General features: G+C 48.0%; 1 protein-coding gene across 1 annotated transcript in view; it reads right to left on the reverse strand.

Annotated features, from left to right (window-relative positions):
- The window catches only part of SLC12A8 (solute carrier family 12 member 8), a 138,603-nt gene that overhangs the window by 39,313 nt on the left and 71,378 nt on the right, over positions 1-27,912 (reverse strand). Inside the window, 3 exon segments of the mRNA XM_046003791.1 lie at positions 5,140-5,227; positions 6,713-6,800; positions 20,853-20,966. Coding sequence (XP_045859747.1) covers positions 5,140-5,227; positions 6,713-6,800; positions 20,853-20,966 — 290 coding nt within the window.

Genomic DNA, 27,912 nt, shown 5'->3' on the forward strand with positions numbered 1-27,912 from the left:
TGCTTCTATGACCAACCCCCAATCCATTCTGGTATGCATTCCTTCACCTCTAAACTTTGTTTCTGTCTTTTTGACCAAACACATCCTGTGTTCACTGGGTTTAAAAAAAAAAAAAAATACATGGACTCAGGTGCCTGACTGGCTCAGTCGGTGGAATATTCGACTCCCGATCTCAGGGTCATGAGTTTGAGCCCCACACTGTGAGCAGAGATTCCATTGGGAAAAAAAATATGTAGACTCTGTGATGAAATTTTATCAAAAGCTTCTAGAAAAATGTAACTAGGAGTTCTCTACTCTGGCTATACCTAAGAATCCCTCCAGAGGTCTGGCTTTATCAGTGTTGGGTGGGCACTGACATCGCTGATTTTTCAAAAACCCTCCAGGCCGTTCTAATGCGCAGTCAGGGTAGAGAACCGCTGGGCGAGACGCAGTGTGCCCACCCCACTGTCTCTTCAGAGAATTCTCCAGAAGACGCAGGCATGGTGTCTCCTTGCAGAAATTTTATTGCTTCTTATCCAAAAGGTTATATATATTTGTGTTAAAATTTTTTTTTTGTTGTTTTCATTGAAAGCCTGTCCATTTACTCAGATTGGAAATGAGACGGCCCAGTCTGGCTTCCTTCTTGTGTGGGGCTGACCCAGGAAACCGGGGTCTCTAGTACCAGGGGCTACGGTGACGCCAAGGGCTGGCCATCCTTCCCACAGTCACTCCCTGGGATTCCTGCAGAACCTTTGGGCTGGCGCCTGGAGAGGGGACCGTCCAGGCATAGCAACTTGTTTGTGTCCACCGTGCAACTGTGTTTATAATGGGCTGTTCTCTCGACTATCTTTTATATAAAACTATTACTCTGTCAATTTTCTGAAAAATAAAAGAAATGTTGGTTGTCGTGTCTGGATCAATGATAAAGACTCCATTTTAGCTCTCTCCCACATGTAGCCTGTCTCTTCCTTCCTACCTGTCATCCATCCTCCCACAGGAGCATTCGCTGAGGACAGGGGACATATCTGACCCAGTGCGAAGCAGACATTACAGGTACAACAGGGAACTACACAGCTTTGCTCCCAGCCCTTGGAGAATTTCCTCATTTTCTCTCTTCGTATGGAACTGTGAGCTTGTGAACTGTGACCATGGAGATGAGGTGAGCTTGAGCAGACGTGTGTCAACAGTTCTTTGCGGGGGGGAGCACCCTTCTGTCATACAGCTGTTTGAACCATCACAAAAAAAGCTATCTTTCCAAAATTATCTGAGGTGTGAACTACCCTAATTTCTTCCTTCAGTAACTCCTGATGAAAATTATAATTCCATCTCCTTGCTTTTCATATTTTATGCTGGCTACCATCAGAGCTTCAACCCTTGAGAAATCCCACCTGTCCACTGCTGTTCCCGTCTCTTGAAGGGCCGAACTCCAAGTCATTTGCAAGGTGCTCATCCTGCCTCATCCGATTCCTATGGCCCCTTGACATTAGTGAGGAGTACATCCTGACCTCGCATGATCCCAAATTGTCTCATGGTCCCCTAGTTTTCTCCTGTATCAGATCTCCACAGACATGAGTTTCCTCACACTGTCTCTACTCCAAAAAGGACCAATATCTCCACTTTTGGTCAAGTTTTCTCACTTGATAGCCATTTTCCAGAAGGAAGTAAAGTTGGCTTCAGTTCCTGAGACACAGCTCTGTGTCCCTGACGGAGAGCAGAGGACAGCCAGCCCGGGGGGGATGGGGAACACTGAGGAGCTGGCTGACCTCCTACACCAGCCGCCCTCTCCTGTGGGTGCTCAAGGTCCCTCTTGAATACATGAAACCATGACTGTCAAATCAGAATGATAAGAGTTTACTCTGCAGGATACCACCCTTTTAACAAAGATGCTTCTGGGGTACTTTTCCTACTTATTTGTTCTTATTTTGCTGGTTGGCAAGCTCCAGGCTTCCTAAAGCATTTGGTCTTTTTGATGTTTAATAAACTTTTTTTCTTCCTGGACTATATACAAGTTTATTCCAAAACAATTATTTATTTAATCTATTTAGTTTTACCTCTGCTAATACCTATTCTTTATACAATTCCTCTCTCCATAACTGAGTAATATTGGGATGGACTCTTTTTTTGCCTACCCAGTTAAATATGGTAGATTTGTAAGAAAAAAATATGTCCTACCTATAAGGTTATCCCTGTTAAGGAGTGTTCAGAGGAGTCAATATTTAATAAGCATCTACTGTATACCACGTATTGTGCTTTACATAGATTACCTCAGAGGCACCACAACAAGCTAAAGACTTCTGAAAGAGCATAACACTATGGGGGGGGGGGCTGTTTGGCTCTGTCAGTAGAGCAGGCAACTGTCAACCATGAGGTTGTGAATTCAAGCTCCATGTTGGCCATGGAGCCTGCTTAAGGAAAAAAAGAAAAAAGCATAACACTATGGAGACTGACCCCCAAAAGCCAGGCAAAAGTTTCTGTGAGGTAGGGATATAAAGCAAAAAAGAAACTTCTTACAGAAACCATAGGCTGGGAAGCCAAATAATTAGAAATAGATTGGAGAAGCTGCAGGAAACCCCAAAAGAAACAGATGAAATGACCAGCTGCAGGTCAGTGGAAAGGAGTCCAGGGCAGCTGACAGCCACTGAAGAGAAGTGTTCTGGCAGAAGGCAGCTGACAGAAAGCCCGAGAAATACACTGAGGAGCTTCCTGAGAGCCATCACCAAGTGAGGGGAGCATCCTGGTGGCCTGCCTGGTCTCTGCCCAAGGGTGAGACCCTCAAGACACACAGACCAGACTGAGGAGGCCTTGCTTCCTCAGGGCCCAGGAGAGCTCTAAGATGGGCTGGCTCAGAACACAGGCCACAGCTAAGACGAGCAGCTGAGATGAACAGTTTACTAAAACTATGTCAGGGTGGTAAGCCATGTGGAGGAACCATGGAGGAGACTACGCATTTGTACCTTCTGACCTGTGCAGGTGGCGTGCACGTGCGCGTGCGCACACACACACACACACACACACAGAGACAGGTCCTGGCTTTGTCTTACAGTGGATCTTGGAACAGACAGACGGACACACACACACCCCAGTTCTCCAGGCATTGCTAGGAAAACTGGCCGTAGTCCAGCTCACTGCTGAGTTCAGACCAGCTACTGCAGCCGAGTCAGTGCTAAGGAGGGATACCAGACAGTGAAAAAGGGGGAAAGCCAAGGTTGGAGGCTTTGGGTGGGGGGGAATATTCCGTGAGGTCCCCTTTGTAGGGGGACCTCTTTGCTGGGGGACAGCAGCGCAGCACAGTGGCCCTGTTCTGGAGTTACCCTGGTGGGTTCTGTGACTGTCCACTTACTTGTTGTGCCAGCCCCCGTTTGCTACTGGGAACCAAGAACAGTACCTTTCCTGATTTTATAGACTTTACAACCTCTTCCAGGAAATGGTCTATTCTCCAGGAACCAAACCTTCCACCTCTCACCCTGGCGTGCCCACAACGGTACTCCCGTACATTACTGCCAAGCATGGTTCTGTGGGTGCCCTGCTGGCGAAATGCTTGCCTACCTGTTTCAACGCCTAGGACAGGTGGCACGCCAAACAAGCTGCCCTCAGTTCTAGTGGTGGAATTTCCACCCACAAAAGCTTTCCTGAGCTGTCCGCGGAGATGTTTTTACTCTCCTGTTCCGGCCTTCCTTGGATACAGGCTGCCTAGCCTCCCATATCCCTGTTCTTAGTTCTCTCTGCAAAGGAGGGGAAGGAGGGGAGACAGGAGCCCCAGACTAGGGGATAATTTGCCTTGTTCCATCCAGATCAGAGCCTCGGATGGTTGAAGGGACCTCTGTGAGGAAATCTACTAGAAAGGAAGCCACTTTGGAGGCTCGCAGAGCCAGCTAGCTAGCTAGCCAGACACTGGCAAGTTGCAGACAGCAGCCGGCAGAGCCCCCTGGTCGAAGGATCGGCTATTCCCAGAGGCCTTTAATTCCTCTGACGCAGCCAAGCTTTTCATTCCGAGATTAGAGAAAAGGCCCATGGGAGATGAAACTCAAGATGGGAGCTCGCCTGTGGGTATAAATTAGGGCTGCAGATTCCTTCCCTAAGAGCAAGTATCTTGCTGGGGGTCTAAGACCTTGGTCCCGGAAAGGGGGTGGTGTGAGTGCCCTCACTACCTGAGCTGCTCCCCCTTTCGAAACCTGCTTTCACAGAGTCAAGACCCCTGAAAATACAGATCATCTTTAATCTATCACCTATATCTTAAAAAGAAACCCGTGCAGATGTGGAAACCAAGCCCAAGTGCAGCTCTAAAACGAGTTCAGTTTCCTGCCCTGGGATGCCCCCAGTCAGTGCCCCTGCGTGAACATCAGCAAGGGGGCTCTGCAAAGCCTCACATCAAGAGAAAGTGGTACTTTCTCCCAAAATCAGAGCAGAACACTTAGGAGTTAACTAAGAAAACTTTCCTAGCCTTCTGCATTTCTCTGACAAATGACAGGAATCTCAAGGTCCACTTTTCCTCCAAGAACTTAAGGGAAGGTAGGAATTTTGGGGGATTTCCAGAAAAGCATCTGGGAATCTTATTCTCCTAGGTTCTAGAGATGTCAAATGAGCGCCCTTGACTGTGACCTGACCTCCAGCCCTGTTAAGGGGCAGCTGTGGAATGTAAGGAATTTGCTAATCTCCTTCTGGCAGAGTCTACGGGTTCTAGAAACAAGGGTGTTACAGCCAGATCAACCCCAGCCCACCCCTGGGGAGAGCCTCTGGAGCCAAGGTCTGCAGAGGGCAGGGTGGGCCTCCTCCAACTCCCTCCGCTTTGCTGCCTCCTTCCCGCCCCTCAGCCTCCAGGGAGCAGCCCTTCTCTGCTCATGGCAGAAGGTGAGGCGAGCGGCAGAAATGAAGGGCTGGTTGAGCTACGGGTTTTCGCCGATGGCACCCTTTGTTTCTGTCCCGAGTTTTGACATGAGGAGATGCTTGTGTTCCTCTTATTTAGTCCCTGCTCCGTAAGAAAAACCTGGACCTTTTCCGTGTTTTTGAGCCCCCTCCACCACCACCCCCCCCAACTTCACTCCTGGGTCCAGGCCTCTCGGGATCCCCAGGCAGGACTTCGAGGGGGAGGCAGCCATTTGCAGATGGGAGCCAGTGAAAGACCCATTAGACGGAGCCAATCGGCAGTGCAGGCTCACCCACCTTTTCCGCTATCAGGAAGTCATAGCGAAGGGCCTCTCGGGTGCAGGCAGCGCCCAGCAGGAAGACAAATACGAGGTACAGAAACCACCTGCAAAAACCCCAAGAGTGGAACAGAGCTTACACCCCCGGTGTGCGCCAAGTCTATGCCAGGCCACCTCACTCAGCGCCGCCCCCCCCCCTTGGAAAGACAAAGGCCAGTCATGAAGCCTCCCTCCTTGTCTGAGGGGACTTCCAGCACTATTTCCCCTCTAGCCTATCTCCCGCCAAAGAATGTATCATTGTTTCCGTCTCTTTCTTACATTAAAAAGAGAGATACCCTGAGGGTGCTGGGAGTGGGGAGTGGGAGACCCCCAGCCTCCAGGTGGCCGGGACTCAGGCAGGGTTGACTAGCAACCCCACACCCCTCCTTCGCACCCCCGAAGAACACGCAGATGGTCTTTCAGGCTTCTTAGGCTGCTGTTCCTTGGATCCCAGATGACAGAGAGCCGGGTCAAGTGTGAAAAGGGCAGCCATGACGCGGCCCTGCCCCTCGACACCCGGTGACCTTGAATAAGTCACATGATACCCCACAGACTCCTTCCCATCTGGGCAGTGAGAGGATGGGCCAAGGGTCTCCCTCCTGGGACCTCCCAGCTCTGACCCCAAAATGAGGCAGGGTTTTTTTCCTTCTCTGTTCTTCCCAACACCCAAGCGTTCTCTGCGGCCTTCATCCTCTGGCCGGCATGCAGCTGTTCTCGGCACACGTTGGTCTCGTGCTGTGTACCGGACACCGGGGGCCACTCTCATAAGCTAAGAGCAAAGTCAACTTTGTGAAACACACATTTGTATTTTTAAAGTACCACCGTCAAAGTAACACAGGCACGTCATCGTCACGTCTATGCCTCTCGCATCCCCCCCAGTGAAGACAGAGAAGCTTCTTCCTGTGGTACGGGGAGCACCACAGAAGACTCTGGAAGCTCAAACAGACCCAAGGCCACTCAGTCTGCTCATGGGGGTGGCACAGTGGGAACTGAAACTCTGAGAGCCTTGGAGAGGTGGGGGCAGAGCTGGGGGAAGGAAGAGAGCCTTCACATACAGGAGCCACTCCACGGTCGCTGGGGCAAATATATTCTCAACCCCATTTTATGAGAAAGGAAAACAGAGGCTCAGAGAGCTAAGTACAATGTTCAAGGTCACCCAGCCACCCAGCAGCAGAGCTGGAATAGGAATCCCAACCTGAGGGCAAAACTCTTCACTGTTCTGTTCCTCCCAAAGATCCCGGAAAGTCAATGGTTAAAAAATCCCCAAGTTCAAAATGGAAGGGGGGGAGAAGGAGGGGCAGGAGGCTGAGGAAAAAGGAAAGAAAGGATCCATCCTCCTCCTCCTGCATTCCCAGGCAGGGGGTCTGAAAGGGCAGGCTTCTGAACCCACCAGACGTGAATTTTCCAGCTGGCTGAGTGTTAAAAGGAGAATTGGAATATGAAATAGATTGGCCACAGTTGGGGCACTCTCAGAACAAAAGGGGCAAACCCTCTTTTGCCTGGGGTTTTCTCTCCTTCTCTCCAGTTGATGGCCACCAGGGGAACTTACTTACGAGATGCCAACAGCTGCTAGGGAGCCCAGGGGGATGCTGGCAGTGGGCTCCCGGAGGTCACCCCCCATGTTGAAACCGGCCATGACTCCTGAAAGACACCCAGACAGGAGAGATGGGTGAGCAGTGTATGCCACTCCATGAATCGCCTTCCCCTCGTCAGGGCCCTCTCCTGGAAGCTATCCCATGGCAAGCCCTCCCATCTGCAGTTCTGGCAACTGAGCTTCTCCATCTCCCCTGGCAACTGGGGAGGCATCCGTGGGGCATGAAAGGGACCTTTGTGGGTTGGATGATGCTTGGGAGGAAAGCCTTGCTGGCTACAAAAGCATCTTATGGCCCAGTGCTAAGTAATGAGGGTGAGTGAGACATCTGGCAGGCTGCACAAAGGTCCTGTGGCCACATACTGAGCTCTGCTGCACCCCCCCCCCCCGCAACTCCTGGGGAAGCTCAGCCTTAGCAAAGCACCTGGTGCCCCCTCCCCAGCTGAGCTACTTGCCTCTGCTGCCCACTGACTGCACTGGGGTTCAGGTATCCTGGGAGCAGGTCCCATCCAACAGCCAGAGCCAGAGACCAAAGGGCTCTAAACAAGTTCCAAAGAACTATTGTGATGCTACCAACTGAGTCCCAAGCTCCTTCTCCCCATTGCCTCTATTCCCCAACATTTGTGAAAAGTCGTAATTAGTCATGATGGGGAGGGAGGACACCATGTGGGACCGTGAGGAGGGATCATCACGTCTGTCCACATTCACCCACACAAGAAACCAGTAAGACTATGTATTCTGAACATCGAAAGTGGGTCCAGCCCACGAGTGCTCTAAAAGTCTTGATTAGGAAGGTCTCACAGAGGGGTGGGTGCATCTCAAATGTGGCCTTGTGGGAAGATTTGCATAGGCTTAGGGAGAGATATAGGTCTGATCCCATCATTACAGGTTGAACACTTCCAGCCTGACAGTACCTGGGCTAATGTTTTCCATGCATTTTTTTTTTTTTTATCTTGTTCAATCCTTACAACAACCACATCAGAAGAGTGGAATTATTTCCCCCATCTTATAGAAAAGGAAACTAGTGCTCAGAGAGGTTAAAGTAGCCTAGGGTCACACATTTATTAAGTGGGAACGCTAGGATTCAACCCCAGTCTGTCTGACTCTGAAAATTGTGTTCTTACCACCCCTGCTATAATGCTTGCAAGAGCGCGGGTGGAATGCGGTGAAGTGAAGACAGGGAGGCAGACAGTTAACGAGGGCCTATTTCCAAGGGTGCCCTAAATGGGGGACCCGCACTGGGACCTGCACACGCATTGACCAGCAATACCACTACTAGGACTTCCACCTCAGTAAATAGTCAAGAATATGAGCGAAGATGTAGCTAGAAATATCTACAAATGCTTGTCTATACTAGTGAGTGTGTGTGTGTGAATGAGAAACAACCTAGTATTTACAAGTAGGGGAATGCTTAAATAAGTAATGATATATCATTCAATAAATACCGGGGCTCTGTGTTGTCAGAGATATGTTGTGATGTGGAAAGATATTTAAAAAGCTCTTGTTTCATTTTCAGATGCATATTATAAAACAGAACATATGGTATGATCCCATTGTTGTAAAAAAAAAAAAAAAAACAGATCAATGTACGCACAGGGTAGGAAAAAAAGGAACCGGGACATATTTTAAAATGCTAAACATGGAAAAAACAGATCATTTTTCATTTTATTGCTTATATATATCATCCCAGCTTTCTACAGTGATTGTTTTGAAATGGAGGCTTCTTAAAGGGCTGTTTAAAGTGCCACATGAGGCACCTTCTCTTTCCTCTTGTTTCCCTTCTTCCAAGATCCTATTCAAGGGTAGGAAGGGAGAAAATGGATCCATGCCTATAAGCAAAGAGGGTTGGGATGGAGAGCCGTGAGTAGATGAAAGGTTGCTCCAGATGTCTGGCACGTAGAGAATGGAGAAAATGACCCAGGGTGAAAGGGAAGGAAAGGAAAGCCTTAGAAAACTTCTCCAGAGTATCTGAAAACGCAAGGAAAATGAGGCCTGGCCATGTGGATGTTTGCTCCCCAGTGAAGCCCTCCTCAAGGGCTGGCTGTACTCAAAAATGAGCCACAGTCAAGTCCCCTTCAGGGACGCAGACCTACACACTCCACAGCCAGGAATCCATGCCAGCAGCCCAAGATTGCCAGGGGTGTGATGAAAACCAGCAGCAGATACATGCCTGATAAAAATAGAACAACCTGGGCTGGAAGGAACAAATAAATCAGGACACAGAGGAGAGTTTTGAAGAAAATAATATTCTATTTTTGAAAAAAAATCATATTCTGAGAAGGATATTCTTTCTATAAAGCAAAGTGCAAGGAAAACAAAAAATAATCCAAGAGCAAAAAAAGAACTTTTAGATTACAAACACAATCACTAAAATTAAAAATGCAATAGAGGATCTGAAAGATAAAGTTAAGTACCCCAGAATTGAGAACAGAAAGATAAAGGGTTACAAAACTTGAGCAAAGTCTAGGAGAAACAGAGGAACTATCTTAGAGTTATAATATCCAACTAACAGGAGATCCAAAAAGAGATAACAGAGAAAACAAAAGAAATAACAAGATAAATAAACCAGAAATAAATAATAAATATCAGAAATAAATGTCTCCAAACCAAAGAAGACACAAGTCTTCATGTTGAATTATTCCACAGCACAGACAGCACAAAGAACAAAATTTAAGATGTCCATACTTAAATGTAACATTGTACAATTTCAGGAAAAATCCTAAATATTTCCAAAGGTAAAAAACTGAGCACATAACAGAACAAAACTTAGATTTGTCCTTGGCAAAACTGAATGCTAGGATAGAGTACTGATTTTAAAATTCTGAGAAAAAATTATTTTGAAACTAGAATTTTAGCCAGATTATCCAGTAAGTGAAAGCAAAGTTACATAGACAAGGGCTCAAAAAATTTACCTCCCACATATGATTTCTGAGGAAGATACTAAAGCATGCACTCCAGGAAAATGAGGGAAGAAAACATGAGAGTGGTGATGACTCAGGGATGAAGTAAAGTTCCCAAACCACCATTGTTACTGGGTAGAAACCAGCAGGGACTGAAGCAGAAGGCTGGAGGCCCCAGGAGGTATGCCTCTGGATAGGAATTGGATTCAACCCAATGAACAGTATGATTAACAAACTGAATGATTTTTAAGGACATGCTAAACTACATATTTTGGCAACAAGAGAAAACAAAGTTTCTTGAAACTCCAGGAAAAATGAACAAGAAAGTCAACGTCTAAATATGACTCAAACTAAAATGTCATGGTATGATTTTACATAACTAATGGAATATAAGAAAAAGTAACCCGTTTGGCCATGATATTAGGAATATTCTCCCATAATGCCACAAGGACCACATCAGATTCACAGCAAAAGAAACAGAATTCTAGCTACTATTTCACTCTTCACTGAATGACAGCTACCCGTCATAACTATGTATATGTTTACTGTATTTTTTTAGCTTCTAAAAATTGACTTATAGACAAAGCACAGAGGACATAACTCTAGTTACAAAATAGAATATGAATATTATCTACCTCAACAACATAGAGGTTAAGGTGTAGCTAACTGATACTAGGAACCAATACCAAATAAATAAATAAATAAAAGAAGAAGAAGAAGAATTGGAAGTAGAAGGAATGTAGTAAGCATTATTAAGTAAGTAAGTAAGTAAGTAAGTAAGTAAGTAAGCATATTCCTAATAGTAGGAAGCACTAATATCTTCATTGTAGTAGTGCTGAAAAACAAAAATATTAGTCCCATGCTCTTGTACTCAGGTCTGGGTTGGCTGTTACAAGCTCCAATTAGTTTAAGAAGAAAACTTGAAAGATGATTCTAATAATGCCTTTCAAGCTAGTCATTACATTTGGGAGGTAGATAAAGGAAAGGTTAGTGAATATATACTAGTTGCAATAAGTTTTAAGGTAATTCTAAACTTATTCTATCTTATTATTGTAAAGGAGAATATTGAAGTGTTTGCTAGAAAGAGCAAAGAAATTTCCAAGAATACTGAGCAGTCTGTCCTTGAAGTTACAAAGATTGTTGACTTATAAACTTAAAAAACTTTAATATAGGGGCGCCTGGGTGGCCCAGTGGGTTAAAGCCTCTGCCTTCGGCTCAGGTCATCATCCCAGGGTCCTGGGATCAAGCCCCGCATTGGGTTCTCTGCTCAGCAGGGAGCCTGCTTCCTCCTCTCTCTCTGCCTACTTGAAATCTCTGTCAAATAAATAAATAAAATCTTAAAAAAAAAAAAAGAAAAAAGAAAATGAAATCCTCATTCATGTATCTTTAAAAAAAAACACTTTAATACATTTAAGTAAGTGTGTGTGTGTGTGTGTGTGTGTGAGAGAAACTGTTTGTTCACTTAAAGTTGTAGACTACAGTTTTTATGGGATTTTGCCTAGTCACCTGCTAATTGTCAACTTGTTATGGCTTCCCTGATACTGTTCTAAAAATTCAAATATAATAGGATCATGTAGATTACCTCCAATTAGGAATTCCCTTAAGATAACTGAAGATTCCCTATAAAAATATTTTACACATAAAATAAATATGACTCTAATACATTAATCTTACATAACACTGTATTTCAATTTCCCACACCAATAAGAGTGAAGGGATGCAGCCCAAAACTGATAAAATAACAGAGATTTAAGAATGTTATTTAAAATTTGGGGTGCCTGGGTGGCTCAGTGGGTTAAAGCCTCTGCCTTTGGCTCAGATCGTGATCCCAGGGTCCTTGGATCGAGCCCCACATTGGGCTCTCTGCTCAGCAGGGAGCCTGCTTCCTCCTCTCTCTCTGCCTGATTCTCTGTCTGCTTATGATCTCTGTCTGTCAGATAAATAAATAAAATCTTAAAAAAAGAATATTATTTAAAATTAAAAGGGTAACAACAACAACAAAAAGCAATGTAACTATCAAAAATTAGGAAGTGGATGGAGGAGCATGTAAGTAAGGTGAACTCTATTTCCTAACATGCAGTCAATAGTTTATGTCTTTCATTAAACAAGTTATAGGTTCAAGCTTCCTGCTTGGTAATACACAGCTAGCTCCCAAAGTGCTGAAAATGATTAAAAGCCGTTGCCCGGATGGAAGGGTATCGGGGGTGGTGATGGGTGAGGTGGGAGACCACCACTTTCTATCATAAGCATTTCTGTAGGATTTTCTTTTTTTGTCAGATGCAGATTTTATTTAAATCACAAAAGGATGCCCAGGACCTGCCTCACTCTGGCCAGTGTTCCTGGGACTGGATCCTGTCACTGAGGCGCTGTTCAAAGGCTAGGGCTTCACCACTTGCTCCCAGAGCAATCTGGTGCCAAGGGCATCCCTGGTCAAATCTCCACACTCACCTGACTCCCAGACCCCACTAACTTCATCCACTAACAGCAGCCCTTCCTGGACCTCCTGAATTCTGACCCCCTGCAAGGGTTCCCACCTGTCATCACATTTACTGGTACCTCACGTGGCTGGTCACATTCCTTCCCACCATCGACAGCGGCCTCCTTCTGCCCACAGACATCCCCCGCTGCCCCCGCCCCTAGTGATTTTATGCCCATTCATTCAGCATCATGAGATTACATACTCGCTAATGATTCTTTGCCATTTTAGTACCTCCTATAGTTTGTCACATCATTTGTGTACCTTCCATCAGATCATTTACAAAGACCCACAAGAGCTCCCCTGGTATGTATACACGCTCTGTCTAGGAAAGTGATTGATTAATCCTAACTGCTTCCTGCTTCCAAACAGGTTCTGCCTTCGTAACAAAAGCCCTTTCTTCTCCCACGAATCACACTGTCAGCGACCCAACCTTTGATTACAGGGCCTGCTAGCCTGCCTGGTGTGGGGGGCACAGGGCTCCTGGTCAGTGGGAGCAGAGACAACACACGTGGAATGGGCCAGACCCAAATAGCCAGGAAGTTGGCTCTGTTGGCTCTGTTCTCTGACCAAACAGAGAAGCCAGAAGGTAGGTAGTCAGTACCACCGACATAATGCACCGAAGCCAGGGAAATGCCCGCTAGGCGGGTCGTTCCTGCTAGGCTACCGTGGGCCGGTTGACGTGGGCGATCTGGGCACACCTGTTAGATTGGCTCGCACACTGAGGCTGTCGCTTCCAGAATTTCGCCCATGTGTGATTACACGATTCCTGAGCAGATGATCTCCAGTTTTGGTGAATTAGAAATGAATTGCTTGTCAGTTGGATCCAGAAAAATTATTTTGATTTAGTAGTTTTTTAGATACGCTTGTCAAGTATTATGGAGATTCTCTAGTTTGGCTTTCCATCTGCTTCTGGTGCCATTTTAAGATGTTATCGTTAATTTTAAAGCCGGATTTAGGGTGTGTGTAGCAGAACAAATACTATTTACCAGGACACTAATATCCGGATGTTTCATGGATATTTAAAAAAAAAAAAAAGCTTGGGAAAATCTTGATTAAACAAGAGTAGAGAGGTCTTTACTGCTGGACTTAACAGTGCCTACGATATGCTAATTTCATTGTCCACCTCTAAGAAATATAACACACAGCGTTTCCCAAAACTTATTTAACAATATTATACTTTTTTTAAAGGAAAAATTTATGCATTACTAGTATTCAAGGGAACGCAGTGTGGGAAACTCTGTGTCCATTTTATAATTACTATTAGTCTTTACGCTTTTCTTGGGAGGCTTTCTAAAATCGCTTAAAATGGCTACTTAGAATAACAATTCTTAAAGCTGGTAGGTGTCTTAGAGTCATCCACTCCTACCTCTTATTTTACAGATGAGGAAAATGAGGCCCAAAGATGGAATTTTGCCCAAGTTTTGCACCAATGGCAGCGCTATCTTCCAGTCTCCTGATCTCAAATCAGTGTTCTTTCCGCTACATCAGTCTCCTGGTTTCTACCACCCATACTTTTCTTGGATTTCCTTTTTGTAACAGAGTAACTATATGATTCATTTGGGGTTACCTCCCCGCCCCTCACCCGGAGAAGGTTGAATTTGCAGTTTTGATCAGCACTACCCACTGGTTTACCCACGGGTTCTTTCATCACCAGTTCCAAACCACTCACTAGTCTGTGCCTGTCCAGGGTGTTTCCCCTCCTCATAGGTCTTAAACTGCCCGTTCCGGGAAACAGTTAATTGCTTTACCCGAAACCACATTTCTCTCTGCATCAGGATGACAATATAGTCTGTGCTTTGTTACCACGTGACTTCACAGCACCCTTCATATGGTTAAGTCTTCTGGCTTTGTCTTCCAGCCTAGTTCTGCTGCCTTTCAGCATGCGCTCACTGTCTCAGCTTTTACAAATGTGTAACATGGTGTTGGCCATCACCTTGCCAGCTCGGGTTTATGAGGACAAACTTCTGGCGACACCCATAGTCTCCTGGGCACTGACACTGTGCCTCTGGTTTGGGTAGGGGCCACCAGGTGAAGAAAGGCCTTGGGCTGGGTGCCGCGTCGCCAAGGTCTGACCTAACAATGGGCATAGATGGCCAAGAGAGAAACTCATCTCCTCTACATCTCAACAATACACCCACGGTTAAGAACCCGTATAAACGTCAAATAAGCTTGCTTACAACATTTGCGAGACTGCGGCCATGCCTTCTGCCCCCAGCCCACCCCAGTGCTCACAGATCAAAGCCTTCACCTGCTGCCTGTCATCACAACCCCACTTCCTACCCTATATTCTTCTTTGTTGCTGAAAGTGAGAACTAGTGAGGGGGTAAAAAAGCCTAATAGTTTTTCTAGCCTTTTCTGGTCTCTGTTTGTTGTTCATTAAAGGACTACTTCCTCACTCTTTCTCAAGGAACTCCCAAGCATCCTCCTGGGAGTTTTTCAATCTACATCTGTGTCCTTAGAAACCTTTAATTTTCTCCTCCAGCTCTAGCTTAATTGTTTCTCCACTGTCTATTTTATTTCTTCTTTGAAGTTCCTGAGTTTATGCTTTCTCTTTATCATGAAGGCAGACTATCCCTGCTCCGAAGTTCCCACAACCTGTCCGCTGCCTTTTGTGCCAAAGGGAGCAGTCGGCTGCGGTTTGGAGGCTGCGCGGCCCTGAGCCTCGGGCTCCTCGTCTGCAAACGGGGACTGGACTCTCTACCTGGCAGGACTGTTGTGAAGTTGGGATGAACAGTGCCCCGCACCTAGTAGGTGCTAAATAAATGTCCACTGGGGAGAGACGGGCTCCCCTCCTCATTCGGAAATCCCTCGGGTTCCTTAAGGAGGCTGACCGTCCTCTTACCTTCCATCTGATTCCCAAACCCACTCCTTCCACACACCTGGCTGATGGGCTGGTCTGTTAAGCTGCTCCTACAGTAATCTTTCATCTCCTCTTGGCTCTGTTCTTGGAGGCAGAACTTGTCAGCGCACCACCCCCCACCCCCCGCAGCCCTCATGCCTTAGAGACTCTGCTGAGATACTCGCTGTCATATAATGGAACACTTAAACACCAGGATTCAAGCAAGCCTTGCTGGCTTCAGGGTTGGGGGCGGGGGGTGCAGCTCCACACGCGTGGGCATTCTCCCTTCCAGCATCCTCTCCGAAGGAGGTGAGAAGCAGTGGGGTCCACCACTTCCTGGCCTGCTGACCTCTCTGTGTTGTCCCCTCATCTGTAAAATGGAATAATAACCGAACCCATGGAAGGATCCAGGTTCTCTGGGGTCTGAAACTTTAAAAACAATATAGACTTATGAATATGAAATTAAGAACAGGGCCTTAACAGGAGCTCACACAAGGGAGGGACCCCGAAGCCTGGGCTTCATGGCTGTCAATGCTAAGTCTGCCCCTAATGGGAGCAGTGGGGCTGAGTGGTGAGGGCTACGTGAGGGACAGAGCGCAAAGCACTCACCACAGTGCCAGGCCTAGCAGACTGCTATAATGTTAATTATTAGTGTAGATACTCATAATAATTTTGATAAAATTCTGTTAATTCTATAACTAGAACTATAAAAATAAATGCGTGTAATAATCATAACACTTTTTCTCTTGTTCCTGCTCATGAGAATGCCATGGGATGAGCCCCAACTTCAGCTTGCCCCTACCTGAGGCTCTCTCTTCCTTAAACCTGGGGACCCCATTCTCAGTGAATTTCCTTCTCCTAGTTCTTTGCCGTATTGTGGTCCCTGATCCCTGTAGTGGCCGTGTGTGTGTGTGTGTGTGTGTGTGTGTGTGTGTGTGTGACAGAGACAGAGACAGAGACAGACAGAGAAACAGAGAGGGAGAGAGAGAATCCTATGGGCACGGATGTTGCTTTTTCAGGCAAGTTGGGCTATTTCAGGCAAGTGTAGCTTGGAGAAGGAAAGTACTTCAAGAAACAAAGCAAACGCAGAATCTACTCCAAGGCCCCAGGGTGTGGTGGACTGGAGGGAGAAGGACAGAAGGACAGGTCTCATAAATCCAGAGAAGCCACTGGAACCTAGTTTTTGGCTGCTCCTTATAGGAAGTGTCCTACCCTTGAGATAAAATACCTGAGGTAACTGAAGTCAGATGTCTCTGACTGGAGATGGGGACACAGAGTGGAGGGGGGCACTTGTGTTTGTTCTTCCGAACTCTGCTCCCCTCTCCACAGCCTGGACGTTCTCTTGTTTCAGAAGAGACGGCGTTGGAGGGAGCCCCAGCCATGACTCACTCAGAACTAATCCTTGGCAAATCCATCACCATGGAAACTGCCAATCATCCATGCTTTTTATCGCTTAACAGAACATCTGCCAGGGGAAAGCCAAGTGGTACAAATTGTTCGTCCTGCCTACCATGTTTACACTGGGGTCCCTCGCAAACAGAGAGAGAGAGAGTCAGGGAGGCAATGCTCCATAGCAGAATGGTGGCCCAACCCCGGTCACTAATTAGCTGGGTGACCTTTAGCAATACTTCATAAGTCTCTCTGTGCTCCTCCTTTCCCCGCTGGTCATAGAAAGGATCGGTGATTCTCAGCCTGGTTGGGCCAAGGGGCAGTGGGAGGACCAGGAAGCATATCTCCTAAGAAGGGTGGGGCTAAAAAAAAAAAAGCTTGTGTAGATAGTTTCTTCAATATTATAATTTTATATTTGGAATTTTACAAAATAGGATTTTCATAATTTAAGCTACAGAATATAAAACTTGACTAATAGTCTTAAGTAGCAATCTGTCTCCAAGGAAGGACAAACACACCCTTCTCTGGTCCGGGGAGCATATCAGCATTTCTAGTGCAGGTGATGTAGGTTTTAGTATCACGATGAAAAATGAATACGGGTGAAAAAGACAAAAAGTTTGCTGAACAAACTTCTCTCAGATGTTAGTACTGCTCAGACTCGGGGCTACTATATGGCTCTTCAAACCCCAGGCTGCTCATTTCTTGCTGGAGGGAAAAATACTGAAGGGGGGCCCGCCATTCTCTGCCCCCTCTCAAACCAGGCATCCCCTCTCTCTCTAAGACACTGGGCTTGGAGAGGCCAAGGAGGGGCACCATGGAGCATTGTGGAGGGAGCCCAGCAGGGTCACATTACTGACACAACCTCCCCGGAGTGCCCTCTGGGGTGCTGCCAGCCAAGAAGGCCTACAGCCCCCCTCAGGTGTGACTGCCCCTGACCTCTGGGCCTGGAGTTTCTTGACCTGGCCTTAGGACTCATGGCCAGGTCTGAGGAAACGCTCAGCCAGGAAGCCTCTTGAATGTGTGTTCTGCCTGTGTGGGGGAGGGAGGGCAGGACAATATTTTCAAATGTTAACTTTTTAAAAAGTTCCCTGTATTTGTTTTCCCCCCTTGCCTTTTCTGTCCGTTCAAGAGGAGTTGACCTATACTGTATTGCCTTGAGGGAGATCTGTGGCAGGAGGAAGCCGAATTTGCCAGCGCTCTGTTTTGGGGTCTGTTTCTCAAAAGCCTGAGCCCTTGGGAGATTTTAGAGAATCAAGGAGGTAGAGAAGAAGCCGCAAAATGGGTGGGGAAAGCATGAGGGTGGGGACAAGAAGAGACTTTGGTACATGGTTTGCTGGGTCTGGTGTGAATAAAAATACAAGACCCCTTGTTCAAAAATTACGAAGAATTTTAGCAACCACAAACCATTAAACCAAGCGTGGGGCCCTTCTGAGCTTGGGACCCAGCGTGAATGCACAGGCTCGTGCCCATAATGATGGCCCTGGACGGGAGTGTCCACCATATTGTAAGAGAAAATTGTCCCTGGAGCTGGAGGCAGGGAGAGAAAGTCACATAGGATCTAGAGCAGTGTAGACCTGGGGCCCACTCCTTGCTAGCACTAGTGGGGACCCCAGAAGACCCTAGAAAGGAAGGCTGGGAAATGCATAGGCTCTAAGCACGGGGCTCCCAGGTTCAGATTTCTGGTTCTCAAAAATGGCTTAGAAACTGCACAGAGCATGTACCTGAAGGGATGTGCAAACAGGACAGTAAGAGGGTCTGGCTCCCGGTACAATGCTGAAAAGCCAGACATGCCTTGGGATTTGGTAAGGCCCTAAGACCCAGGAACAAAATGCCAGGGCCTGGTGGAGGCATGATGAATGACTGACATCAGTTTTCAGTCATCCTGGCAGAATGAAGGTTTGGAGTCCGAGACTGACCCTTTGCATTTCAGAAGAATGAAAGGGAAGCGCTACTCCTGGCATATCTGTATTTGTGGACCAAGAATCGACCTGCTGTACCTGAGGCCTGGCTCAAACTCTCCTCTGTGGCCAGCAAGAGAGAAGGTTCGGACCCGAGTGGTCAGCAGCAGAGGTGGAGAAAAGCAGGAAGTATAGAACCTCCTTTAGGGGGAAAAATTGACAGGACTTGGAGGGTACTGGTAAGAAAGAGGACGTTATCATGAATAAGTCTCCATTACTGGCAGGAGCAACTGTCTGGAGCACATTGCCCTGAGATCAGGAGTAAAAGGGAAGAACCAGTAGGAGGATGGGTGGGATGGGCTTGGTTCTGAACATGTTGAGTCTGAGATGCCCAAGAGAGGATGTCATGGAAGCTTACGGGAGTCTGGGCTGGGTGCGAGTCTGGGCATCATCAGCCTTGTGAGTGGCCACTGGACAGTAGGCATGGGGGGGATTCTAAAGAAAATAGGAGAGGAAGAAGAGAAGAGGGCAGGGGCATAGACTGAAAAACCCCCACCTTTACTGGGTAGAAGGAAGAGGACGTATTTATGAAGGCAAGTCAGAGGGCCAGGAGGCGGACAAGGAGGGCGCTGCATCATGGAAGGCATGAGAAAAGGAGGAAGTGGAAGTTGGCCATCTGAAGACCCTGAGAAATTAGAGACGCTCACTGAACCGAGTAGTGTGGCAGCCACTGAAGACTGGACAGGGCCATCTCAGCGGTGAGGCAGGTTTGGAATTCCAAAAGAAGAGAGTGGACAAGCTGGACAAGAGACAGGAAATGGAGACAGGAGCACAGACAAAGCCCCGGGGTTTGGCAGTGAAGAGGAGTGAAAATGCGCCACGGCTAGAGGCAGGAGCGGGATTTGGGAAAGCTGATCGAAGGTGACTGACACTGTTCATCTTCTTACTTGTACAGCCTTAATGAGGTGCAACCGTCAAGCGATACGTGACACGTGTTTTTCAACTGTAAGAATCTGGGAAGTTTTCACATATCAATATACCCATGAACCCACCACCATTATCAGGAATAGAGTTTCCTGCCCCCAAATTACCTTGTCCCTCCCGCCTGCCCCCTCTTCCCTAGTTCCCCATCCACAAATCCACTTTCTGTTACCAGAGTTTGCATTTTCTAGAATTTTATATAACTGGAGTTTTACATAGTTTTATGTTTTAAAAAGTGTTCTCTACTTTTGTCTGACGTCTTTCATGAAACATCATTATTTCATGACCATCTGTATTGTTGCAGGATCAATGACTCATTCCTTTTTATTGTCGAGTAGTTCTATATGGCACGGCTATGTCATAATTTATCTATTCGCCTGTTGACGAATAGTTGAGTTGTTTCTGGTTTGAGACTATTACAGATTAAGCTGCTTTGAACATTCATGCACAAGTCTATAAAACAAACACATGTTTTCATTTCTCTGCTGTAGATAACGTGGGGTGGAATGGCTGGGTGTATGTTTCATTTTTTTTCTTTTAAGTCTACCACACCTTGTATTCCTAGGCGGCGCCCATCCAAAGACTGATCTGGCACGGCCCTGCTTAGCTTCCGAGAACAGACACATTTAGGGTAGTATGGCCATAGGCTGTTCAATTTCGATTTAAGAAATCATCCCACTGTTTTCCAACATGGTCGTACCATTTTACTTTCCTACCAGTAGTGTAGGAGAGTTCCAGTTCCTCCACATCTCGCCAACACTTAGCATAGAGAGCCTTTTAAATTTTCAACGTTCTAGTAGCTTCTCCTCTTTGTCTATCCCTACCCCACTTGAGGAGAGGATAATGAGCAAGGAAATAGCCACAGGTAGGCAGGCAGAGGGAGGAGGGGAGGCAGAAAAGGAGATAAAATCAGCCACACTCCAGGGTATCAACACCGCCTGATTAAGAGTAAAATGCTTGTCTGAGTCTGTGCTCTGGGACAAGCCCAGTCACTCGTAAATGGTGATTCCTCATCAATCATCTGGTCAACATGTTAGCTCACTACCCTCCAGGCCCCGGCCCAGAGCCCAAGACAAGAGTCCTAGAGGGACCTCAGCTTTGAAACGCTCCTCCCTGGCAGCTGGAGAGCCAGAAAATGGGGCTGATGGGGTAAGGAGATTCATCATTGCCCACAGGACCCTGGTTTCACCCACACCCAGTGTAGTGAGAAGGCAACAGCATTTCTCTGTCCCCTGGGAGAAGACACATGAGTTGGCGTAGAGACAAAGGGAGTTTGGGGGACAAATGTGCCCTCAGTCTGGGGTGAAAGGGGGAGCTTGTCCTACTGAGGAATATATCCTGTTCAGCCCTGAGAGAAATATGTCTCTATTAGCTAGGCCTACAGGTTTCAGTACATAGGTATGGAGCATAAAAAGGGTGAAATAAGGAGGGAGGCCTTCAGCAATTATGAGCAAGTAAATTCTGTTAAGAGGTTTTAGTGAAAGCAAAGACCATCTCTAAAGTTAGACATAGAAACCCATCCGAGAAGCACATGCAGGCCACTTAAAATACTGAGCTTCAGGAACCAAGCTTCTGTACCCTCATGTGGGAGTGGGAAAGAACCCAAATTACTGTACCTGTAGCCGCTGGGAAGAACACCCCGAAGACACTGAAGAAAGACTCCCCGGGGCTGTAATCTGGCAGAGTGTTGTTCCACAGCAGTTCCGGGGAATAGCCCACAAAACCGTGCTCTGAAATGACACAAAGCAGAGCCAAATGAGCCAAGTGATCAGGTGGTGATGGCGGGGTCCTGGGATTGAGCTCCACATCAGGCTTCCTGCTCAGCGGGGAGTCTGCACATGTGTGAGAACTCTTTCTCTCCAAATAAACAAATACAATCTAAAAAAAAAAAAAAAAAAAAAAGTTTAAAAAAATGAGCCGAGGGATAAGATAGAGCATGCGGGCTTCCCTGGACTATATAGTCTCATCTTATGTAAATTTAAACGTTATAACATAGAGGTATGCGTGTGAGAGAGAGATTGAGAAAGACAGAGGAGGAAGTCTGACAGAATCGTCCTTACCACTCTCAGCTTGACTTCATGGACCCATTTCTCTAGAGACACGTAGATGAAATGACTTGAAGGAGAACAGTAGTTATTCTTTTTTTGTTGGTTTTTTTTTCTGTTTTTCTTTCTTTTCTCCTTTCTTCTTGATAGATTTCAGTATAGCTGAAATCTTTCATTGAGCATGTATTTACGTATTTTCCTTTAATTTAAAAAACTAAGCTAACTTTCCCTGTTCAAAAACCTTTCCATGGGTCCCTCTTAGTCACAGAACAGAGTCCAAATTCCTGAAGATGAGAATCAAAGCCCATGACAAGGGGCACCGTGCCTGCTGCTTCCTGTTCATCTTTGCTCTCCTCTACCCAGTGGTCATGCAGATGGTGCTCCCCGAGAACATCAGTCATGCCCCTCTCTGTGCCTCGCACCCTCCGGACCCCCTCCCACGTGTTTAGCATCAACACCATGCTCACTTTCCAAGCCCATCTCAAATGCTACTCCCTTTGGGTTTTACCTCAACTCCTGAATCAGGATCAATCCCTTCCAAGGGCTCTCAGTAATGTGTGACTCGCCATATTCGATCTTTCCCCAGCTAGACTCCTTGGGGCAAGAAGTCCAGCCTTATGCAGCTCTGTCCCCCAGAGTCAAGTGTTGTGCCTGGCACACAAGAGGTTGGTTGCTAATACAGGTCACATTGAGAAGAATCTTTTCCTTAGATCTTGGCTATGCTTTCCCACCCCGCACCCAGGCTTTCCGTTTGACTTGTTCATAGGCTACCTTATAGTAGGAACACCTCAGATCTGATTTCTTCAAAGTGTTTTAAACATTTGTACCCTGACTTCAATAAAATGTTTCATGTGGTTTCAAGCCTACTTTGCTTCTTTGTCAAAGGAGGTCACTTTGAAGCATCTGTGGACATGTTAGTGGGCTGTGGAAGTTGAAGATCCAAGTCAAGTGTTCTTAGGCTCGGGAACAGCGAGGATAGGATATCCAGCCTCTGCTTTTGAATCCCATCTCTGAGAAGGAGTTGGTTTATTCCTGTTAACTATGGTCTAAGAGAAGCCAACCCTGCTCCCTTTCCCAAAACCCCCACAACCACATAGGATGGGCATTTGGCCATCACTCCAGCCAACCCCTAGAGCTGTGGTGACAGAATTTCCTGCCCAACTGTCCTCCACCTACCTTGGGGCTTAGCTTCCCCCTGAGCTTCCATCCACAAAAGAGCTCCTGCTCACTCCTGAGTCCAAGGAGACTGCCAGCGCTTTTTGCACTTCCAAGATTCATAACTTAATAGGAAAAATATTTTGTAAAAAAATAATAAAATGAAAGCTCAGTGAAGCACAAGATACCCTGGGGAGTCCGGTCAGGACTTAAAATCACTGTCAATTGCTTTCTTCTGCCCGAACATGGAATTTGCCCTAAGACCTTCAATTCCAAGTCCTGGGCAACATTTCTGAATGGTTTGGCATCTTTGCAGCTGGTCTTCCCCTCATTAACAAAAAAGCAATAATGGCTGAGTTAACTTTAGTTTATCCCCTGGCTGACCCCACTGACTAGCCTTTCTGAGGTGAAAACCCAGCCCAGCCTGCCTTGGAGCAGAGTTCGGCCAAGCTGGGATGATATGTGGGTCTAAGAGCACATCCGAACGCAGGGCTATGGGCTCGCAGGGCTATGGGCTCGCTGGGGAGGCTTCGCTGGGCCCCACTGACCTCAGCGGCCCCCACAGCAGCTCTGACAGAGGTGGGTGTTTGGTCACCAGGCCCGGGGGCTTTACCCAGGTCCCATGGATGAGTTCTTGGGAAGACTTCTCTCTCCGTCCACCCCACCAACAGGATCCACAGACTGACAACCTAAGTCACTTGGCTCTCACGGGGGCCTGAGAGGAGGCCTATCTCATCCCCCCTCTCTCTGCAAATGCAGCCCCACACATTGCCCAGCACACGCTCACACTGACGTGCTGCCGAGCCAGCCCTCTCCTTCTGGTGTGCTTCTGAATCTTTCTCAGGGAAATCACTTCAACTTTGAAAAGAACTTCATGGGCAAAAACATTGTCAATGATTTATTTATAATGATGTAAAATGGGGAGCCTACATTTCTAACTCTGGGGGACTAAAGTATTTTAAATATTTAGAAAGGGTTTTTAGTACCACAGAAATTTGTCCACGTTATGTATGATACACCTGAAGCAAGAAAACTGGACACCATTTATAGTACAAATACCAAAAAAGTTTTAATTTATGCATGTAAGGAAAGAAGGAAACATACTAAAATACTAACTACGGATGTCTATATAATGCAATTATGAGCAATTTCTCCTTTTTTCTCTTTTATAGATTTTCCACATTATCTTTCACAAGCAAAACTGACTCGCCAACACAAAATAACGTCTTTTCGAAAAACAGAATATCCCAGGACTGAAAGCCTACCTTCTCTAGATCATTTTTCTGTAAAGAAGTTTCCTTTATTTATTTTTTTCTTTCCATCTATATTCTATCTGCTTCTCAAAATGATTTAAGTGATTTATGAGAAAAACATAAGCAAGATAGGGCAGATAAAAGATAAAATAAGAACTAAAAGAAAAAGACAAAAATAAATGGAGGGAGAGCAAGCCCCCACAGCCACGTCTCCATGAGACAGAGCCCAAGGTTTCTGCATAAAGCTGTGAGGTAAGACCCTGCAATGATCACCCTCCTACTGGAATTCAAGGCCTACAGAGATCATTTGATGACTTTTTGGCCAGCCTGCTCAGCCAGGGACAGACCTCAGGGCCCACCCCTCCTGTGTGCCACTTTCCAGTGGATGAGAAGGAGCTCTGGAGGCCGGCATGGTGGACTTCCTTATTTCCTCTGCTCTTACCTTCCCAGGCCCTTTATGACTCCCTAAAAACCCCGCCACCTCAGGTCCCCAGGCCTCAGCCAGCCCCCAGTGAGGCCTGGACTTACTGGTCCTCACCCCAGCTTCCAGGGCTCTGGTCTCTCCCCACACCCCAAACCAGGCCCAGCTGACCCTGAGCTTACGGCAGGGTGGATGCCCAGGTCACCCACTGATGTCCCTAACCAGCTTAGACTTGCTAGCTGAGGCACGAGGTGAGCTCAGCTGCGCGCACCCAGGGCACCTGCCATAGCCTCTCACAGTGGGTCTTCAGGCTGGACATGTTGACATCTAGGACAAAAGCTCTTAAGTTTTGCGGTTATGGCCCCATTGGAGAATCTGATGAAGGCTGTCCCCACCGACAGCACACTTTGCACATCATTTGGGGGTTCCAGGCCTCTGAAGCATCTCCAAGGGGCATATAAACTGAGGGTCAGGACTCCCACTCTAGGGGCTGCCCTGCAGCCGAGACTTGTGCCAGCCCCACACACACTGATGGCGTCCCCTGTCCCGGCTGCCCCTGTGCCCGGCCTCGCAGTGGACAGACAGCCCACGACAATGCATGACACTGAGTCCCTGCCAGGCAATGAGGGGTCTCTCTGTGTACAGGCCATCAGAGGGCAACCTCTCTTCTGAACGCAATGACAAGCGGCCCCTTACTGAGCACCTCTTTCGCGCCTGTCCCCAAGTACTAAGTCCCTTACAAGGTCATCCTTGATTCTCAGAACTACCCTGCAAGATCAGAGGGAAGGACACCCGGCTCAGGAAGGTAGAGAATCTTGTCCAAGGTACACAGCCAGACCTGCCTGTGCTACAGCAACTGCTTCTCTTCCAGGAGACCGTCCCCTGGTCCCTGGTCCTGCCTTCCCCCACACAGGAGTCCGGCCTTGGTCCTGGGCAGGCCTGCGGCCTATGGAACAAACTCCTCTGGGGACATCCCTGGAGTGGGGGCGGGGGGGGGGTTGCCAAGGCATGCAACACTGGTCCTCACCAAGCCCAGGAGACATCCGCAGAGCTCACAGCATCCCCACCCTCCTTCTGCAGGAGGCTGACAGGGGACCCCCCTCACCATGGAATGCCACATGCATCTAGGGGTGTATGACCGGTGGAGGCTTGCAGAGCTCGGAGCAGGCAGAGCCTCGCCTGGCCTCCACATCTGTCTGAATTCAAAGTCTTCCACCCGCCATGCTGTCTGTCTATAACTCATCCCCAGCTGTTTCCCCAGAGGTTCCTAATGCTTGTGTCTCGGCCCCTGTGAACCATTCAGTTCCTCTGCTGGTACAACAGGGAGCCATTCCGGGCCTTCTCAGCTGACATCTTCCAAACCTGAAAGGCCTGGGAGGCCCAGTGCCTGCACCCGCTACATGTGAACATCTGGGTTTGACCCAAACGTCTGGTTCTGTATTTACCGAAAATGCTGCGGCCCCATTTGAGCTACGTGCTTTTGGGAAAAACAACACAGACGGGGGGGGGGGGTGGAGTGGGGGGACATAAGAGAGAGAAAACAAATCAAGACAAAAGCCAGGCAAGAAGAGGCAGAGGGAAGATACTTGAAGGTCTGTCTGCAGAAAGGCCTGGTCTTCCTTTCCCAAATCCAGGTAACATGGCACCTCCGGGTACCCCCGGGTAGGCCCTGGTTCCATAGGGTCCACCGTCCACTCCCAGGGAGTCCTCATAGGACCCCACCCACCTTGCCCTGGCCAAAGGCAATCGGCTCTGGTCAGCAGCTGTGACAAACCCCCTGGTCAGGTCGCTGCTGGGAATCTCTCTGTGGCACCTGTGGCTCCCCACCCCCGCCACCCCCACCTCTGGGGTCTGCCAAAGTCACAAGAGGCAGTTGGGAAGTCATCAGCCCCCACATGTGGGTGTCAGATTGCTACTGCTGACTAATTTAGAAAGTGAGATTTCTAAAAATGACACAGGCAGTAGGGTTGGGGTGGGGGCACCTTACTGGGAGCCGAGCACCAGGGCGGGCAGGGGCTTCCGGCGCTGGCTTTCTTCTTGGCTCGGGTCCCTCATCCCTGGACCAGCGAGACAGCCCTTTCCTGGGAATGGACAATGGGAGAGGCTGGTCCAACCAGGAATAGAAAGAGCGGAGGAAGGGCCTGGGAGAGAGGAAGGCAGGGAGGGCCCCAGAGGGCGGACTGGGGCCTGAGGGATCACAGGAAGAGCAGCTCTGCAAGGAAAAGGAAAGGAGAGGCCGAGGTTCTGGGAAGGGACACACACCAAAACAACGCAGTGGGGGAGGGATGGGGGGATGAGGCCAAGAGGAGAGAAGTGAGCTGAGGCTCCCCAGAGGAGGAGGAAGTACAGTAGGGCGGGCAGTAAGGGAATCATGAATGGGGTGCCTCTCCGGAGGGCAAAACATGGTGTAGCACACATGCCCTGCCTTGGGTCCTCCCGGGTGGGCAATGCCATGAGGGTCTGCCCTGCTGTGACCACTCTGGGATGTTGTGGCTTGGGGACAGAGATCAGATCTGCAGCTTGAGGGAGGGAACAGGTCTGAAATGGCCTAACCAAGAGAGGTCACTGTAAAGGAAGAAGAAGAGAGTGTCCAGGGCCCATCCTGTCACTAAGTCCCCCATGGAGCTCCTGCCCAAGCAGCCCCCCCCCCATTACTCACACACTGCCTGACCACAGATGGCCTAAGGCAGACAAAGATGGGCAGCTCACCCCAAACAAACCTCTGGCTGTTTGCATTGGCCAGCGGTGTTTTTCCTCCTCTGGGCTGTGCGGTTAGCTCCTGGGAGCTGAAAAGGGGCTTGGGGATGGGAGCAGTGGACCTGGGCCCAGAGAGCATGGATTTGGGAGAAGCCAGACTCTTGTCCTCCTGCCTTGGGTGGAGAATGGGGCCCCTTCCTGGCATGAGCATCCTGAAGATCTCGGGGGGGAAAAAAGGGTGTTGTCAGGAACAAGAGGCTAGGTACGGGGGTGGGTGCCCTGGTTCCTGGGGGGACTGAAGGTGAGTCCCTTTTCCTTTTGAAATGCAAATTCTGACTGTCAATCTGGGATGAGCCCCAGGTTCTGCATCCCTATTGAGCCCCCAGGTGATGAGGCAGGTGCAGGGGACCTGGTGACGTTTTAGAGCCCTTCTAATTCTGAAAGTGGCCCAGCTAGAAGCCCGTTCTTAACATTCAGCACCCAGCCTCCAATGACACCACTGATTTCCAGCAGTAGACATAAAATCCCAAACTGGCTTCTAGAACATGTCAGCACTACCCCAGCACCTCCAATCCCCACTCCCCTCCTGGCTGCTACCCTTTACCTTCCCCGTGGCTGTGACACACATGTGAACTGGGAAATGAGCTTGTCGCCACATTTCTTAACATGCTGTGACCAAGCAATTATGAATTACAAGGCCTGCCACTAGGTCTTCTGTTATTACAGTGTCGGGTGCCCTCTATTTGAGTCGATAATGAACCTTCAAGGTCGAAGGCACTGACCCATTTCAACAACTGAGCTACTGGGAGCTCGGAGTCCAGCCCGGAGCCCACGGAGGACCGAGCCCAGTCTGCAGGGCTATCCCACCGAATGGGGTCACAACAATCTGGGTCCGTTATAGGGACTGCATAGAAGTGTGTTGAACCCAAACTCGGTCAGGCTGTATCGAGCCGGACTGTACTGACCATGGACTAGAAGACTGAAGGGAAATGATGATAGCTTTAGAAGAGACTCCTGAGGCACCCACCCATGGCCCAGTTTTCCTTCCCCACAGGAGCTCTGGGCGGCCAGCTGGTGGCTTGCCCTGCACCACAACCTCGTCTCT

The sequence above is a fragment of the Meles meles genome, chromosome 4, assembly GCF_922984935.1.
Source record: "Meles meles chromosome 4, mMelMel3.1 paternal haplotype, whole genome shotgun sequence".
Classification (NCBI taxonomy): Eukaryota; Metazoa; Chordata; class Mammalia; order Carnivora; family Mustelidae; genus Meles; species Meles meles.